Source organism: Notothenia rossii (assembly GCF_949606895.1).
Source record: "Notothenia rossii genome assembly, contig: scaffold_292, whole genome shotgun sequence".
Lineage (NCBI taxonomy): Eukaryota > Metazoa > Chordata > Actinopteri > Perciformes > Nototheniidae > Notothenia > Notothenia rossii.
The window spans coordinates 24,346-40,163 of record NW_027640256.1 but is presented as its reverse complement, the minus strand read 5'-3'; the positions used below and the strand labels follow the sequence as shown (position 1 = coordinate 40,163).

Below are 15,818 nucleotides of genomic sequence, written 5' to 3'. Positions count from 1 at the left end.
TACACACAATATATATGTCTGACTTGTATTGATCAATACTTTTAGAAAGCTTTACTGCAGGTCAACTTCTCAGTTCTTTATTCATCTATAAAGCCATAAACCACTGTTAGAAAAACATTTTTATTGATCATGTTCGTCTCTTATAAATCATTTTTAGGTTGACTTTTGTTGAAAACATTATGAGTTAAGGCCGCTACACACCAACCTGAGACCAAAGAACGCGTACCGAAGGCATCCAGACTTTTACGTCCGCTACGTCGCCTGCGTAGGCTACGCTACCTTAAGTTCTCCAGCAAAATGTCTTGATAAACTTGAGAATTCATTTTTCTGTCGATGATGGCGATCTGTCCAGGCCCTGAGGCAGCAAAGCAGCCCCAAACCGTGATGCTCCCTCCACCATACTTCACAGTTGGGATGAGGTTTTGATGTTGGTGTGCCGTGCCTTTTTTTCTCCACACATAGCGTTGTGTGTTCCTTCCAAACAACTCAACTTTGGTTTCATCTGTCCACAGAATATGTTGCCAGTAGTGCTGTGGAACATCCAGGTGCTCTTTTGCAAACTTCAAACGTGCAGCAATGTTTTTTCTGGACAGCAGTGGCTTATGCAGAAATCCAGGTAATTCCAAAGGGTTCACATACTTTTTCTTGCAACTGTATACCGTTACACCCCTACCGCCTATACGAACACACCGCAAAGACTTCAGTTGACGAGTGGCAATAACTTACCAGCAGGCAGCGGTAGTGTGTATTCGTCATTCAAAAGAGGCAACAACCAATCAGAGTGATTTCTTTGGCCGACTTTCTTTGGCCAACTGTCTACCGATTCAACAATTTGAATCGGCTGCGGGAGGCGTGAAAATTTGCCGTAAAGAGACGACGGTGTGGGAAACACCAACCTAGGGCGCCGCGAATGCCCGACTGCCTCTGACGGCCTCTGACTCCCAAAATCGGGTTGGTGTGTCAGGGGCTTTAGTTTACAGAAAAGTTGTTTCACTCTCAGTGGGATACTTTTGCACATTGCTGTATTTGACACCTTCTATGGTGCTGACATTCATTCATTTGGTTTATTATAAATGACTGAATGAAGAGATAGTTTGTATTCTACGGTAAAACCTTTCCTGCCTCCTGTTTGCTCTGACCTTGGTTTTACTCCCTTCTGGACATCACCTATGGTAAAAAAAAGAATAGAAACCTTTTCAGTAGTCTCCTCATCTCTGCTTATTTTGTATTCCAGTCGAACAGTCATAGTCCAGCCCATACAATGTGTTTTCAAAATCACACAACGAAATGGACATTGAAAGTCAAGGTCACAGTAATTTGCCCACCTGGGATGCTTTGTTGCAGAAAAACCTAAAAAGACAACACCATCCCACTTTGTATGCTAATCTCTTAGAACAGAAATCCAGTGGAATAACTAAATATAAGACTCACTTTTAAACGCATACACCTCTGGGCATACAATCACCTCCAAGCAATGCTGGTAGGACTACAAAACGTTTGTCAGTGTTTCCCTTTTAAGTTAATATTATACTAAGTGAATTAGCCTTGTTTTGCCACGTATGTATAGAAGCCTATATTTACTCTTTTTGAGAAATTACTCAAATAGCTTCACAAAATAATGAAAACAGATCAAGATCAACACTGTAATAGATCGAGCTGTTTCTCGGCACACAGATGTGGCTCATTTGTTTCTCTGGGATGCATTCAGTGTCTAGTTCAGTGTCTGTGATCTGAATGGAGCTGAAACAATCAGGTGAGAAAAATGCCAACTTCCCTCAATCAGCTTCAATCTTCTTTTTATCACTGAATATCTTTTGTCTTTCACACAAAGCAAGACATTAAAATCCAGTCAAATGTTCCTATAACATTGTTTTTGTTTAACCTGAACCTGGTTAATGAACATAATACGGCCTCTTTCAGGTTTCCTTTGAATTAAATGTACCTTTTTAATATTTATTAATCACATAAAAGAGGCATTTTGCAACCACTGTGAACGTTGATTTCTTCAGTTGAATGTGACATAACTTTGTTTTACTGTTTCTGATCTATTATGAATTAAGATTAGAGTTAAATGTCAATAAGGATTAATAGCACATCATTTAGTTTTTAGTAATTCTGTTTAATTGGCTAATATAAATAGCGATTTGCTGTCGATCAGTAAAGACAATTGCCATACTTCATGTCTTCTCGATGCCATCTGGCTACACCAAGCCAGCTATCGTTCATCATTGTGTCCTGTTGTGAAACGAGCTCAAACATAAAACCACTGGAGAGGAAAATGGTCTCACTTCCATCACCCTGACATCCTGTCTCTCTCTCTCGAGGGACCTTTCTTAGCCATGTTAGGGGTGGATTTCTTTCCTCGAGCTCTTCCGTTGGCCCCTCTTTGCCTGGGAGTCTGCAACACAAAAGCCTGATCTCTTAATGGAGCTTTGCTGTTCTCCTCCGCCCACACAGCCCTACTGTACCGGGCACAACTTGGTGTTTGTTCCTGAAAAAGGTTTACCATGAAAGCAGGGTCGCTGCCCCCCTCTCTGCTTTGTAGGAACTTCCCCTACTGTAGGAGGACGTGTGAGTGGAAGTCTTCTCTCGGCTCATTTCTCCCTCCAAGGTTCAGTGTGCTCGGCGAAGATGGTGGGTGGGTGTGTTAAGATGGCAAGAGAACTGAAATGGAACTCCCAGATTCGCCGCCTACACGCCGTTCCCTCATAAAAGCACCAGTTCTCTTTAGTCTGGCTATCTGCCTTCTCCATGTCAGCGTGATCGTCAAGCTTTGTGTGATCTGCTGTGACTCATTCATCATTGTGGAGAGCACTGGTGTTGCTCTGCTTTCTTTGCAGATAACGCCGAGACCAAACCGTTTTTCTGTGGCTGTAGATAAATGTGCGCAGACGAAAAGTGCTGATGACTTAATTTACTTCCCCGAAACGCATCTTTAGAGACGTAGCGATGTTTTGCATCAAAGCGTTCTGTGGAAAGGTGGAAACATCCAGTGGTATAAATATAACGGACGCAGGATGTTTATGTCTATTCTATTCAAACCAACGCTCTGCAGCCGGAGAGACAGGATTTGCAAGGGTTTCAAGCAAACCCATTAGAGGTTAAATCTGCTAAAGCGAGCCAAAGTGAGAACACGGTGTACAAGTTCTGTTTGAGAGACTAGAAAAACACATTTTAAACACAATTACATCTGTGTCTTTCCGTCCACCTGTTTTTATTTGGATGCTCGTTTTAAGCATAAGAACAAATGTGAGTTAACACGGCAGCAAACTTACATGAAGCGTGTGACTTATTTGCCACTCAACCTTATGCAACATTGAATAGACAAAACAAATGTGTCAGATAAGTATGGAGCAATAAGACTGTTACACTCCTCAAGTAAATACATGAGAAATACATTAGTCCAATGTGTCCACTTTATTTTCCACGGCATTACTCCTGCAGCCACTTTCACACAGGTTCACAGTTATTAATTGACAGTTAATTAATGGGCGTAAAACACGTAGCAATGCCCCAAAAAATGCTTGTTAGAAGACGGAAAACTAGTGAACATTGATTTGAACAATGTATGATTTTTAATGCTGTCAAAATTATTGCGTTAACGGCGGTAATTAATTTTTTGAATTAATTGCGTTAAAATATTTAACGCATTTAACGCATGTGCAGAATGGCCCGCCCCATACATCCCACCAGTGGCAGCGCTGGGGTAGGCTACAGCCATAGCAAGAAATGGCTTAGCCCCACCTTAGCCCCACCATGAAAAATGATGTTAAAGTAAGCTAAATAAAGTCCGCCAACTCGCGCCGAGAATTGCACAGACAGCAGTTAGTAAGATTGATTTCAGGAGCCACTTGTCTGGAAATACCGAAGACTAGAAACGGTTTTGAAAACTTTTGTCACGTAGTGATCGTCTTCTCAATAGAACATCTTTGATAATGTCTTCTGGCCAATCAGAATCAAGATAACGGCGTGGTGTTGTTGCAGGAAGTCCCGGCTTTTGCTCTAGTACATCTTGTTGATAGAAATCAACACGTAATGAAATAGGACCCCACGGTTTGATGATTGATAGGTGTGTGGGCTGTCTTTCATTTTGACACACAGAACAATGTTATAATAAACATACATACATACTGTATTGATATATCCACCTTCTTTCATTTATCTTTCCATTCCCACAACAATATACATAAAGAAATGGCATATTTTGGACATATTTCGAATGGTGATTAATCATGATTAATTATTTTTTAAGCTGTGATTAATCTGATTAAAAATTGTAATCGTTTGACAGCCCTAATGATTTTAAATATTTTGTTTTAAATGACTATACAATGACCTCAGAAGGTTTGTTGTAACTTAAGGATGTGCAGAATGGATCTTCATTCGTCTCAAAATATGGATAAATGTCCTACTTGGCTGGAAATATAATGTGAATGTGTAGTGTCACTTTAAAGAGACGTTTTAACAGGGTGTCCGCGGGGTCTTAAAAAGTATTAAAAGTTGATAAATCAATTTAGCGAAAATTAAGGCTTTTAAAAAGTATTAAAAAGTATTAAATGGCATTTTCCAAGGTATTAAGAAGTCCCACAGCAACGACAACATGAAACACCCTTTAATTTACTGAAACGACATGTCGGGAAACCCCACAAGGCGGCCCCATGCATAGCGCGCCGTAAAATGCTGCTTATTATTTTAAGTTTCGTTGCCTTGCTCCGCTCTGTGTGTGTGTGTGTGTGTGTGGGGGGGGGGATAAACGACTACGGTAACGGGTCCCAAGGTGGGTAGACCGGCATACGCAACGCTCTGGGGGTCCAACGGCTCCGTGTGTGCCCTATATGATCATTTTCTGATAACGATGAAAGAGCCCGCCTCCCTCTCCCCACGTCTCCTGCTGCTGCTGGGCTGTCAGAAGAGGGGGAGGAAAAGAGAGGCAGTCACCGTTTATTAAATATTATTATATTATTATACAGAGAACAGAGTCGCTATCAATTTGTTTTAAAGCTCAATAAATAACAAAGAAGACCTCTAACCGGCACTTTCCTAATTTTGTACGGAAGATTCAAACTTTAACGGACATGTTGACCGGCGGAACATTTTTTTTACGGAAACTGCCGCACGGTCCCCTCGTTCCTTGGAAGAGGCGGAGAGGTGGGTGTTTTTCATCTGCTGGTGGACTACCTGAGAGATACAGCAGGAGAACACGCCGTCCACCGCTGAGAATAAACAGAAGGGCAACCATGGCAACCATGCTCCGGGTTCTTCTTCGCTGCTTTTGGTGTATTTCGGGCGGCAGCAGCGCCACTTACAGGTATGACATATGTACTACATCGTTTCCAGCATTTGCAGCGGTCTAGTGTGAACGGACACGTTAATGAATCGAATGCGTGTGAAAGGAAGCCTTTTTTGCGCTTGCGTATGCGTTTTACCGTGTGGGGCCGGGGTCTAAGCCAAACTATATTCGGTCACAGAGATCTGCTATTTTAAAGTAAAGTCAACACATATAGACCCTAAATATAGTCTATATTAAGAACGAGAAAAGTCATAACATATATATCCTTTTTTGTAAACATATGACAAATGTGTGACGGTGATGACGTCAGAGCCTCGTCCTATGTGTCAGGGCTTAGCCCCGGACAGCCCCAGCCCAATTTAACCCCTGGGTATTTGTGAGGGAGCTCCTATATGGCATTACCCCGCTGAAGCTAACCAAAGTTTAACATATTTCATAGTTCAAAGTTTTGTCAATTGTTTTGTTTATTGGTCAAATACTGGTTTCTAATGTTTTCTGAGGAGTTTTACTGGAATGAAAGAGCACAGACTACAGAAGCAACAAAGCAGCATACTGCATTAAACCTGACCTTCACAGAGAGGTTGAAGTTCATTTGGAAAGAAGGCTTCAGTAGTCTGTCTGCACTCTGTTTAGTTTTGCTATCTTACAATCAATATAGTAAATGTGAGGTAAAGTGTGTCGCCAATGTAACCAGTTAGAACTCAAAGTTGCGATGAGGTCTTAAAATGTATGGAAAGGGTCTTAAAAAAGGTCTTAAAAGGTATTAAATTTGACTTCAGGATTCCTGCATATACCCTGTTTAAGGAAGACTAAATGTTTCATCATATGTGGTTATCCACTGTGCAGCTTCAAACGCATCTTTCACAGAAGAGCCTGCGGTGCTGCTACGTATAAAACGGTTTACCAGCCTCGCATGATGTACAAATGTAATTATGTTATATAACCCGCTTACTTTTTTTTGTCATTGAGGTTATAATTCGGTTTGTCCCCGGGCAGCACCGGGTCCTACGATGACAATCTGCCATCTCCTGCGTAGTGAATGCATCTTGGCTCTGGCGATTGTTGACGCTCTCCATATCTGCCGAACACTTTGCTATCTCCCAGTCAACAGGCACTCACATTGTCCATGCCCGCTAATTGAAAAGTCAGAGCTGGACAGAGAAGCATGCATTTTTAATTTTAACTTAATCATTCCGCTTTATCGTTTTCTATAATTCAGACGGGAGACAAATCTGTTTTTAAAAGGATACTCAAGCGCGATGTTATTCTACTTTTCAATACCTCGCTGTAAGCTAAAATGCATTGCTCTCTGCTTAAGTTCATCTTGATGGTTTAGATATGATACCTGATATCCGCTGCAGAGCACTAATGCATACGCTTTCTGTTTTATTGACCAAGGCCATTTCCTGCCCGCCTAAATATATTTACCGTCTGCATGCACATACAGAATAGCAAAGATCACCAAGAGAATTTTAACCCAAAGGATTGCAATTAAATCCATATTCATGTAAAACTTTCACGGACAGCTGATGGTCAACAGTGGTTCTGCAATCTCTGTTCATGTCTACTTTTTACCTTACAGATTCTGCTCTGTGTAGTTATGAACAATCATTTATCAGATTTGGAATTTCGTATTACATTACAGTCGACCCGTCCAAGGCATGTGATATGTTTTTAGATTGATTTCCGACCCTCCAAGCAGCAACAGCCAGTTTCCCTTCATACCAGTATGGAAATGAATTCTGTTCAGACTTGTCATCCATCACGGAGGGCACAACATCACATAAAAACATTTTTCATCGTTTATTCTTTTGAAAATGACATGGTTGAATTTTCAGTGCAGGTTCAGTTTCATCCCATGTCTTCGGTTCACTTATAAAACATTGAGTCGAAGGTCTTGCTTTTCAGTGTCTCGCGTTTTGAAATATCACTGAAGATGAAGCACTCAGCCAACCTTCAAATACTCACCTCGTCTAAGCGCATAAAAGCCTCAGTCTCACCATTCGCACTTGACTGCACATTATTTTTGACATTATACAAGTTTTCTTCTCAAACTCCATCACTGATAGAGGCTCATTTTTTTTTTTTTTTTCCCACATTTTTATTAAAGGTCAGTTCAAGACCTCTTTTCTGAGTTGTCACTTAGTCAAATCTAAACACAGACATATTTTTTAGAAGCAGTGTACACTTCCACTTCTAGGTGATATATCTATCTCTAATGAACGCAAATGAACACTTATCATCTCTGCTTAGGAATCACAATAAGCTCCTTATTTCTTGCCAGAAGTATGTTCTAATACAGTACATATGTGTCCAACTCAAGGCCCGGGGGCCAAATCAGGCCGGTGGTGGATTTAATTTCGGCCCGCAGGATAATTTCTAATTACTATTAGATCTGGCTCGCCGGTATATTGCACGCACACCTTCACTCAACCCTGAGGACTTCCTCAGCTCAAAGCCTGACCCCAAACATTAACGAAATTGCACCCAAGATGAGATGCCAAGTATCTGGTTTGAACTAGCATCACAGCAGCACACTTGAGTTTCAATGGATGTTTCCTTCTGCACTTTATTTCTTGCGACAACAGGGCATGTTTGTTTTTTTCTTTGAGGGAAATTGTTTTTTTGAAGCTGTAATAAAATGTAATCATAAGAAATAAAGATGCAGATAGAGCCATAAGAAATGAATGCTGCTGATTATTTAATGTTTAATGTTTTTTTCATTGGCAATAATTTAAGCTTTGTTAGTTCCAGGTTTAATATGCGCAATAAGTTCATTTCAATACCTTTTGCAATAAACATTGAACCAGTCCGGCCCTCGACTAGTACTGATTTTTTTATTTTGGCCCACTGCGTATTTGAGTTTGACACCCCTGTTTGAGTTTGACACCCCTGTTCTAACAGCTACCTAACTGCATGTCATGCTTTGTACTTCCTGTTTGCATCCCGAAATAAGCAACAAACCGTGTCAGACTTTGAAACCCCTGCCAGAAATGAAGTTTGTAACACAAAATATTCCCAATGTTGTTCTTACATTTTTCTGTGTTTTTGTAAAATGTCATTGCTGCCATCAGGCCATTAGCCCCAAAAGGTATGTTGTTGATGTCTGGGTCTTTTTCCTGTGCTTTGTTGAGGTGGAAAAAAGTTATTACATCAATTCCCCTAAGTTTCAGAGGAGGAGACAAGTCCCATCAGAGAAGAGTCGAAAAGGAAAACATCCTAATTTGAGGAGATCACTTCATGTGTTTCCATATGTTAATGTTCAAATTCAGCCTCATTGAGCCTCTAATATTCCTCCCTGTAGTTGCCATGGCTGTTGATGTGCTCCACGATGTAGAAAATGTACTTTTGTTGTACAGTAGCTCTGCCACATCTCCTGGGAATATCTCGTCTAATTCGATGCCGTAGGTTTCTTCTCTCTCCAGAAGCTGTGCTGAGAGAGATGAAATCCACTCTTTCCACTCCTCGGGATCTGAATGATTTGTTGCTATTCCTGTCCTGAATCTGGGCTGTCAGGTTACAGATATTGATCTCTCAGTCATGCATTATTAATCAAAAACATCAGCGCTTAGTTTCAGGCTAGATGGATGGAAACAGAGTACAGACTTGGGCTTAAATCTCTGAAGGAATTCTTGAGTCTATGTTGAACTTCACTTATTTTTAGCCGGTTAGGTATTGTTGAAAGACTCTAGCTGTAATTGACATAATAAATCAATGTCATTTCATGTGTGCCCTTCTTGGCATTTATTGGTTTTCTTGACTGAAACTGTGTTCCCCTTCTATCTATTTTTCAGCTTCTTGAAGGCAGCTTCACGTCCCAGGTCAGCCATGAAGTCGACGGGCTTATCTTCCAGCCGTGCGGGGTAAGCCTCCATCTATGTATGACGATTTGTCTGTTTTTCAAAGCCTTCGCCTCGTTGCCAAAGATTGTCAGGCAGAGCGTTTTTTTCTCTCCAGAAGCTACTACATAGGATTGGGACAGCTTGTCACTACCACCGGCCGTTTGTCATTCTGTCTCGCCCTCTGTTATTGTAAGGGAAACCACACACCTACATGAATTCACACAAACGCAGGGCTCTCTATAGGAGGCTGCACAGTCAAACGGACACATGGCAGTGAGTGTGTTACAACGGAAACAGCTTGGGGAAGAATACCAATTTAATTGGTTGTTAGAACAGCAGAAAGTCACTGATATCTCCGACGTTAATACTGTTCCTTATTTCTTCTCATGTGACGGACTCAAAGGCCCATATTCCACTGTGTAATGTATCAAATAACCTATCGCTCGTAGCACTAAAGCAGGAATAGGACCGATTTAATAATGTAGAAAATGTTGTGATAGCTATACGTAGTTCCTGCTGACTTGAGAATATTTATGCACATTATTCTCAGCTCTTGAATATTAGTCTTGCTGTATATACTGTTGATGTAAAGCTTCTACATCTCAATCTGAAGTGAAATTCTGCCCTCAAATTTCATTGCTTGATTTGCATCTTTAACATTTTAGGTGATTTCATGTTAAGTCATTCCTTAAATAGATTGGTGTTAAAATATAACTATTGAAGCCATGACGAGATCATATTTTTTAAGTTAAACTAATAACTAGACTGCTGCTTGGAGAGCCTAATGATACATTCACGTGCTCCTTAGTTAAGATGATCCCATTGTCAGACTTTGGTGGCTCCAAGAGCTTTAAGTAGAAACAACATGGATGCAACAAAAAAAAGTGTATTTTACATTGCTCTGAGCTTTTAAGAAAAACTTGTCGATAGCTGTTTTCGACTTGTTGTTTTGGCTTGAGGGGCCTTCCCAGAGGAATGTTGTCACTGCAGGGCAAGTGCCATGCCTTGCGATGTTTACAAAAGTGAAAGATAATTTGTGTGTCCACCCTGGGATACAACTTTCCTCCATAATGTAATAGGTTTGTCCCTGGCCAATGCCATATCCTTTCACCGAATCTCATGAAAAAGGAGTCCTAATCCTAATCATGTAAACATGCCCGAATTGAACATGACTGCACTCTTAAAGGTAGGGTAGTTAAGAATGGAGAAACCCGCTCGAGTGCGCAAGAATTTGAAAGTACACAACCGGAAAAAATCTGCCCCTTCCTTCAGACTTCCTTACAGAGCCCCTCCTCCAACACACACGAACGCGCACATGACCAATGAGGGCACGAGATAAGTTTGTGCACAGATGGAAGGCTGACAGACAGGTAGGCCATCCAGTTACTTTAGCCGGGCCGGCTCAGATGATTGGTCGTGCTCTTTACAGCGCCACGGCTTCCACAGAAGACTTTTTAAAAAATGTTTATTGTCAAAGCATTTAATGTATTCATTGCTATCGGGATGTTAAGAGCATTCCATGGAATATAACAAAAAGTGTTTCTGAACTGAATTACCTACCCCACCTTTTAATATATGTAACAGTTAATAACTCTCTTCCACACTTGTATTTAAGTTTGCTGCTGATGGAAAACCATTTTGAATATTTAATGCATTCATTTTGTACACCAGAGTCTAATTTGTATCCATTGGCATGCCTTCAAGCAGAGAGGGGGTATTTAAAAATTGCAAAAAAAATGCAAAATGTTTTTGGCTGGACTGACTCCAGCCAATTTGCAAGTCAAAGAACTGGACAGCTCTTGCTAACATGGATAATAGGTGTTAACATTGTGTGTGTGGACACCTGCAGCTTGTCTGTTTTGACCGTGGACATGCTGAACGCCTATTCAGTCAAAGGCATATAATCAGCCATGTACAACAACTGCTGCTCGGCCAGCTTATTGCTCCCTGGCCACAGCCCACTGAGTCCTGTTAAATCAGGCATTTCTGCTTTTTTTTTGCTTGAGATTGAGGTTTTAACAACAGCAATGCAGAGATGTTCTGCCTTTTTTAACTGATGTGATTTAAAAATGTAGTACTTAGTTTGAGTCTGTATTGAATCTAGCTAATTGCCATCCGAGGGAATAAGCAGATGTTATGACATGGTGAAGAGTTTCCTTTAAGGAGTACCATATGGATCGTTGGTGGGCTCAGCATAGCTCGATACCGTATTTCATTGAATTCCTTTTAACCCATTGATGAGCCGGTTTGTGTTAAAGGGCCCTAAATTATGATCTTTTTCATGTTCTTATGTACATTTTGTGTCTCTACTGTGAAATGTTTGCATGCTTTAATGTTCAAAAAGCCCTTTATTTTTCACATACTGCCTGTGCTGCAGCACCTCTTTTTCACCCTCTGTCTGAAACCAGAGCCCAGTCTGCTCGGATTGGTTAGCTGGCTGGCTCTGTTGTGATTGTTCAACCTCTAAGAGATGTCCCGCCACTTAGCCTATCACGTACAATGTGTTGGAGCGCTAGCCTCTGTAGAGGGAAAACCCCAAAAAGCATATCAAGTTCCCTTTAACTGGTATGGTAATTCAGTTTTAAAGCAACATAAAAACGATTATGTAGTCTGTGTGTTTCTCCTTCTTGTTTTGGTTTTTAGTTTGTTCTCTCCTCCTGTGATTTGTTTAGTAATTATCATACAGTGTATGCAGTCGGGTGGCAGCAGATCTCCTGAGAGCTGGAAATTAAATTTGGAGGAGGCAAGTTTACACAGCTGCCCTTCCTCTCCACCACAACACGAGCAGCTGCATCTCCAAAAACCAAACTCTCTATGGCTGGTTAATGCGTCACTGTCTTGATCAACATGGTAACATAAATGCCTTACTTTAGCAGGTGCTTGCAATCCCTGCCAATCTGCATTACTTTGTGTACAACATAATCATTCCCAGCCTGTTTTTCACATACTTTCTTGTCTAATGTGGATTTTGCTTCTTTCTAAAACAGATGTTGGTGTGTGGAGAAGAGGGGATGTTAATTAGTTTTAGTTTCTTATTCCTACAGTTTATTTCTGTTCTGCTGGAAGATAACTTAATAACATTGAAAAATCATTGCTTTAGTTTTTAAGTGCACATAAGTGCTTTGGAGAATATTTGTAGGAGCTTGTTTTTGAAGTTGTACACAATTCAGAGCAGAAAATGGTGTTTGATTGAGAGCCAGACAGCTATTGATTTATTTTTCTTCTGTCAGTGAGTGTGATGAACAACGGTGCCGGAAAAAGGTGTTGAAAGCACTGTGGTCCTCTGGGCGTAAGGATGTGTGTGGCGTTTATCGAACCGGACGAGGAAATTGCGACAACATCATCCACATCCCAGTCATGGATTAGGTAGACACTTTAACCAGGCCTGGGATTTGTTTTGGCAGGTACTTTTGAAATGATTGCTGTTCAACAAGCAGGAATAGAATCAGCCAGGACAATGTGCAAATGTTTCGTCAAGAAGGAAACTGATTGCATGGACAGGTCCTTTCCCTTCGCTGGTGCTTTTAGTCACCTGCTTTATATAATTCTTCCTTTTGAATTGGATGTAACTTCCACTGCACTGCGAGAGTGTACATGACAAAATGCTCAATTTTAGAAATAGATAAAGGAAAGCTGTCTGCGCTCAGTCCCATTCTGTCAATCTGGGATCAAATCACTGTTCATTGAGGTGTTTCTCAGCAATTTCAAACTTTCATGACTCTGACAGAAGGTGAGCAGCTGGTTCCCGTCTGCACAGCCGCTCAAACTAACGGGCCAGGTCGGAAAGCTGACAAGTCTAATGTGGCTAAAGGATGGTGCAACTAGTCAGCCATCTGATGTAACATCGCAACAGCAGCTTTTATACAATACTCCTACCTTTTTACCAGAGATGGAGCACTCGAGTCCTGGACTCGGGCCGATTTTCCGGACTCGTGACTGGACTCGGACTCGCGCACTGATTGACCAGACTTGGACTCGTGAATTCTCGCGTACGCTGACTTGGACTCGGACTTGTGAATGTTCCCCCCCCCACGATGACTCGGACTCGACTTGTACATTGACGCTCTGACTTGGACTCGGACTCGAGCAAGTTTTCTCTGGAGTCTGATGTCCTCTATCCTGGCGTGTGCACATGTGAGGCGAGTTCACGGACTGGGCCCCGCTATTCCAGTCTAGAGATGTATAAAAACACATCGTGCTGTATGCTTTCACACATTCTGCTTCCACATCGGAAAAGAGCAGCGCAAAATGCTCGTTATGTGGAAACAATATTGAAGAGAAGGTTCCGTAACACATTACTCTAAGGATCGAGTTCAGACATGGCTGTCTTGAACACTATCATCCGAGTACCCGACACCCCCCCCCCCCTGTCCCTTTGTAACTGGGAAACTGATAGAGGTGGATCATAAGATCGTGGTGTTTTTGCAACTTCAGCATAGGGGATAGGGATGTTTATTGAACTTCGGCTTTCAACTGATTTACCTTCGAAACACCGCTCACTGCTGCTGCTTGCCTCTGTCTGTGTCTGCGTTCTTCGCACCTGCCTGTAGTCTGAGAAGGTCCCGCCTCTCTGGCTGGCTGCAGCCCGGAAAATCTTCAGTGTTGATTGACACTTCAGTAATAGCCTATCAGATAGCGCTGTTGGCGGGACATTGCTCGTGAACAGCGGTGACTGCAGCCAGAGAAACGGCCGCATCAGAGCCAAAGTTGTATCGGCAATTTGATAAAAAAAAAAAAAAAGGCTGATACCGATAATCTGTAAAATGCGGAATATCGGCCTCGAAAATCGGCCAGGCCGATAATCGGTGGACCCCTCGTAACAACAACCCTAACCCTCCATAGGCCAAGGTGACAGACCACACCTGCTGTTTGTTAGTCTGCAATAAAAAAGTTGGTTCTCAGCAACGCCATTTTTTAAACTCTTAAGAAATTATTGAAAGAGGCGAAAGTCAACTTTGAGAAGTCCTATTCCAACTGAGTGTGTTTTTGAATTTGAAGATAAGTAAGAAAAAGTCTTGTCGCACATGTTGCAGTGTTCATGATTGTTCACATAAAAGAAGCGCTAACACAATCAGTAATAGCAAACTTAACCTTATGTTAAAGAAGATGGTCTGATGTGATGCCCTGCACCAAATACAAACGTTCAGCACGATGGCAAACAGCGATGGAGAAGTATTTTCAAGAGGTTATTAAATATTTACAGGGGAAAGTTAAGGACAAGGGCTGGAGGCAGATAAGGCGTCGAGGGGCATGGCTGCTTTTCGCCAATTTTTTTGTTTAACTTATCTTAGGGGGGTGATTTTTGAAAAGCAAGAGAATACCGCTTTGTGATGTTGAGATATATTTTCCCCCGGTTTTCTGTTTTGTCTGCAGCAGAAACAGAAAGTGAAGCCCCAATAATGAGCTCTCCATTATCCGCAAGCCATCCTCATTTGATGTTACCTTGCATATAAAGCAAAGTTTGGCGTTGTGTAGTTTGTGAATTAATGTACTTTTTGAAATGCATTCACTTGCCCTGACCTTTAGCTTGTGTAATTTATTATTGATTGACACCGTGGCTACTGTTTGAAATGTCCTCGATATGGTGACGAGTGTAAATAACACATTATTTGAGAAGGATGCTGTGCAGTGGGAGCGAATATTTGGGGTTGTGTGAGAGAGCTCTTAATGCCATTTCAGACAGCTTTTTGTTCTCTATGAAACACATTGGATTTGTTCCCTCCTCTGTAGGAAATCATTGTTTAATTGCTTTGATTAGCCAAATCTATATCTAGAATTTAGGAGATTATGATTGGTGTTGTATTAGCATCTGGTTTCTGTGAACGCTGTGTCAGGGTAACATTTTCGAGAATATGTTTTTGAACATTGCAGGGTTACATTCAATTGTATCACATTTTGGTTCAGATTGAAAATCCTTCTCTGAATGTCATAGTGACCCATCCTTTATTAAGTGAGAAATGTCATCTCTCCCCATACTTGCCAACCCTCCCGATTTTCGCGGGAGACTCCCGATTTCACTGCCCTCTGCCAGTTTCCTCCCGGGGTCATATTTCTCCCGATTTCTGACAAAATCAGATTTACTCACGACTGTTTCCACTCGGACTTTAACACAGCTACACCATTGTTTGGTTTCCATGGTAGCGCGTCTCTTTAGTAGCGCGCGCAACTGAACGTCTGAGAGGGTGAGGCAGATAGTCACAGAAACACTGAACAAGAATCGGCAACTCTACCCTCTGCTCACTCTTTTCCTGACACACGTCCAGCCCACACATATGCTCCATCAAGGATGGTACTACAGGCCACAATAAGCATGATAATGTTAATCTACAGCTCCGGCGATCCACTAGCACCCCCAACCCCCCCCTCCCGGTTTTGAAATGCTCCCGATTTCTGGGGTCTCAAGGTTGGCAAGTATGTCCCACAAAGTGAAATGACCTTCAAACTACATATTTGATCATATTTGTTTTTCAGGCGCATTACTTGCTGATTAAAAGGCCATTTTCACTGCAGTTTACAGCAACACTGGGAATAACTGTATCACCAACACCACTACTAACCACCAATGTTTGCATGGGGCCAGTAGCACTGCCTCACACATTGTGATTGTTGTCCAGAGTCATTGATTTTATCCACCTCTGCACCCACCAGTGCAATTTTAATCTCTCATGTTTGAAGGGGATTAGAGT

General features: G+C 41.6%; 1 protein-coding gene across 1 annotated transcript in view; it reads left to right on the top strand.

The window, feature by feature from the left end:
• Positions 1 to 462: 462 nt before the first annotated feature.
• Positions 463 to 15,818, top strand: part of LOC307026881 (mRNA-capping enzyme-like) — a gene marked incomplete at its 5' end in the record, with an annotated part of 32,653 nt that continues 17,297 nt past the window's right edge. Inside the window, 2 exons of the mRNA XM_079695030.1 lie at positions 463 to 616; positions 9,085 to 9,153. Coding sequence (XP_079551156.1) covers positions 463 to 616; positions 9,085 to 9,153 — 223 coding nt within the window. The remainder of the gene's footprint in view (positions 617 to 9,084; positions 9,154 to 15,818) is intronic.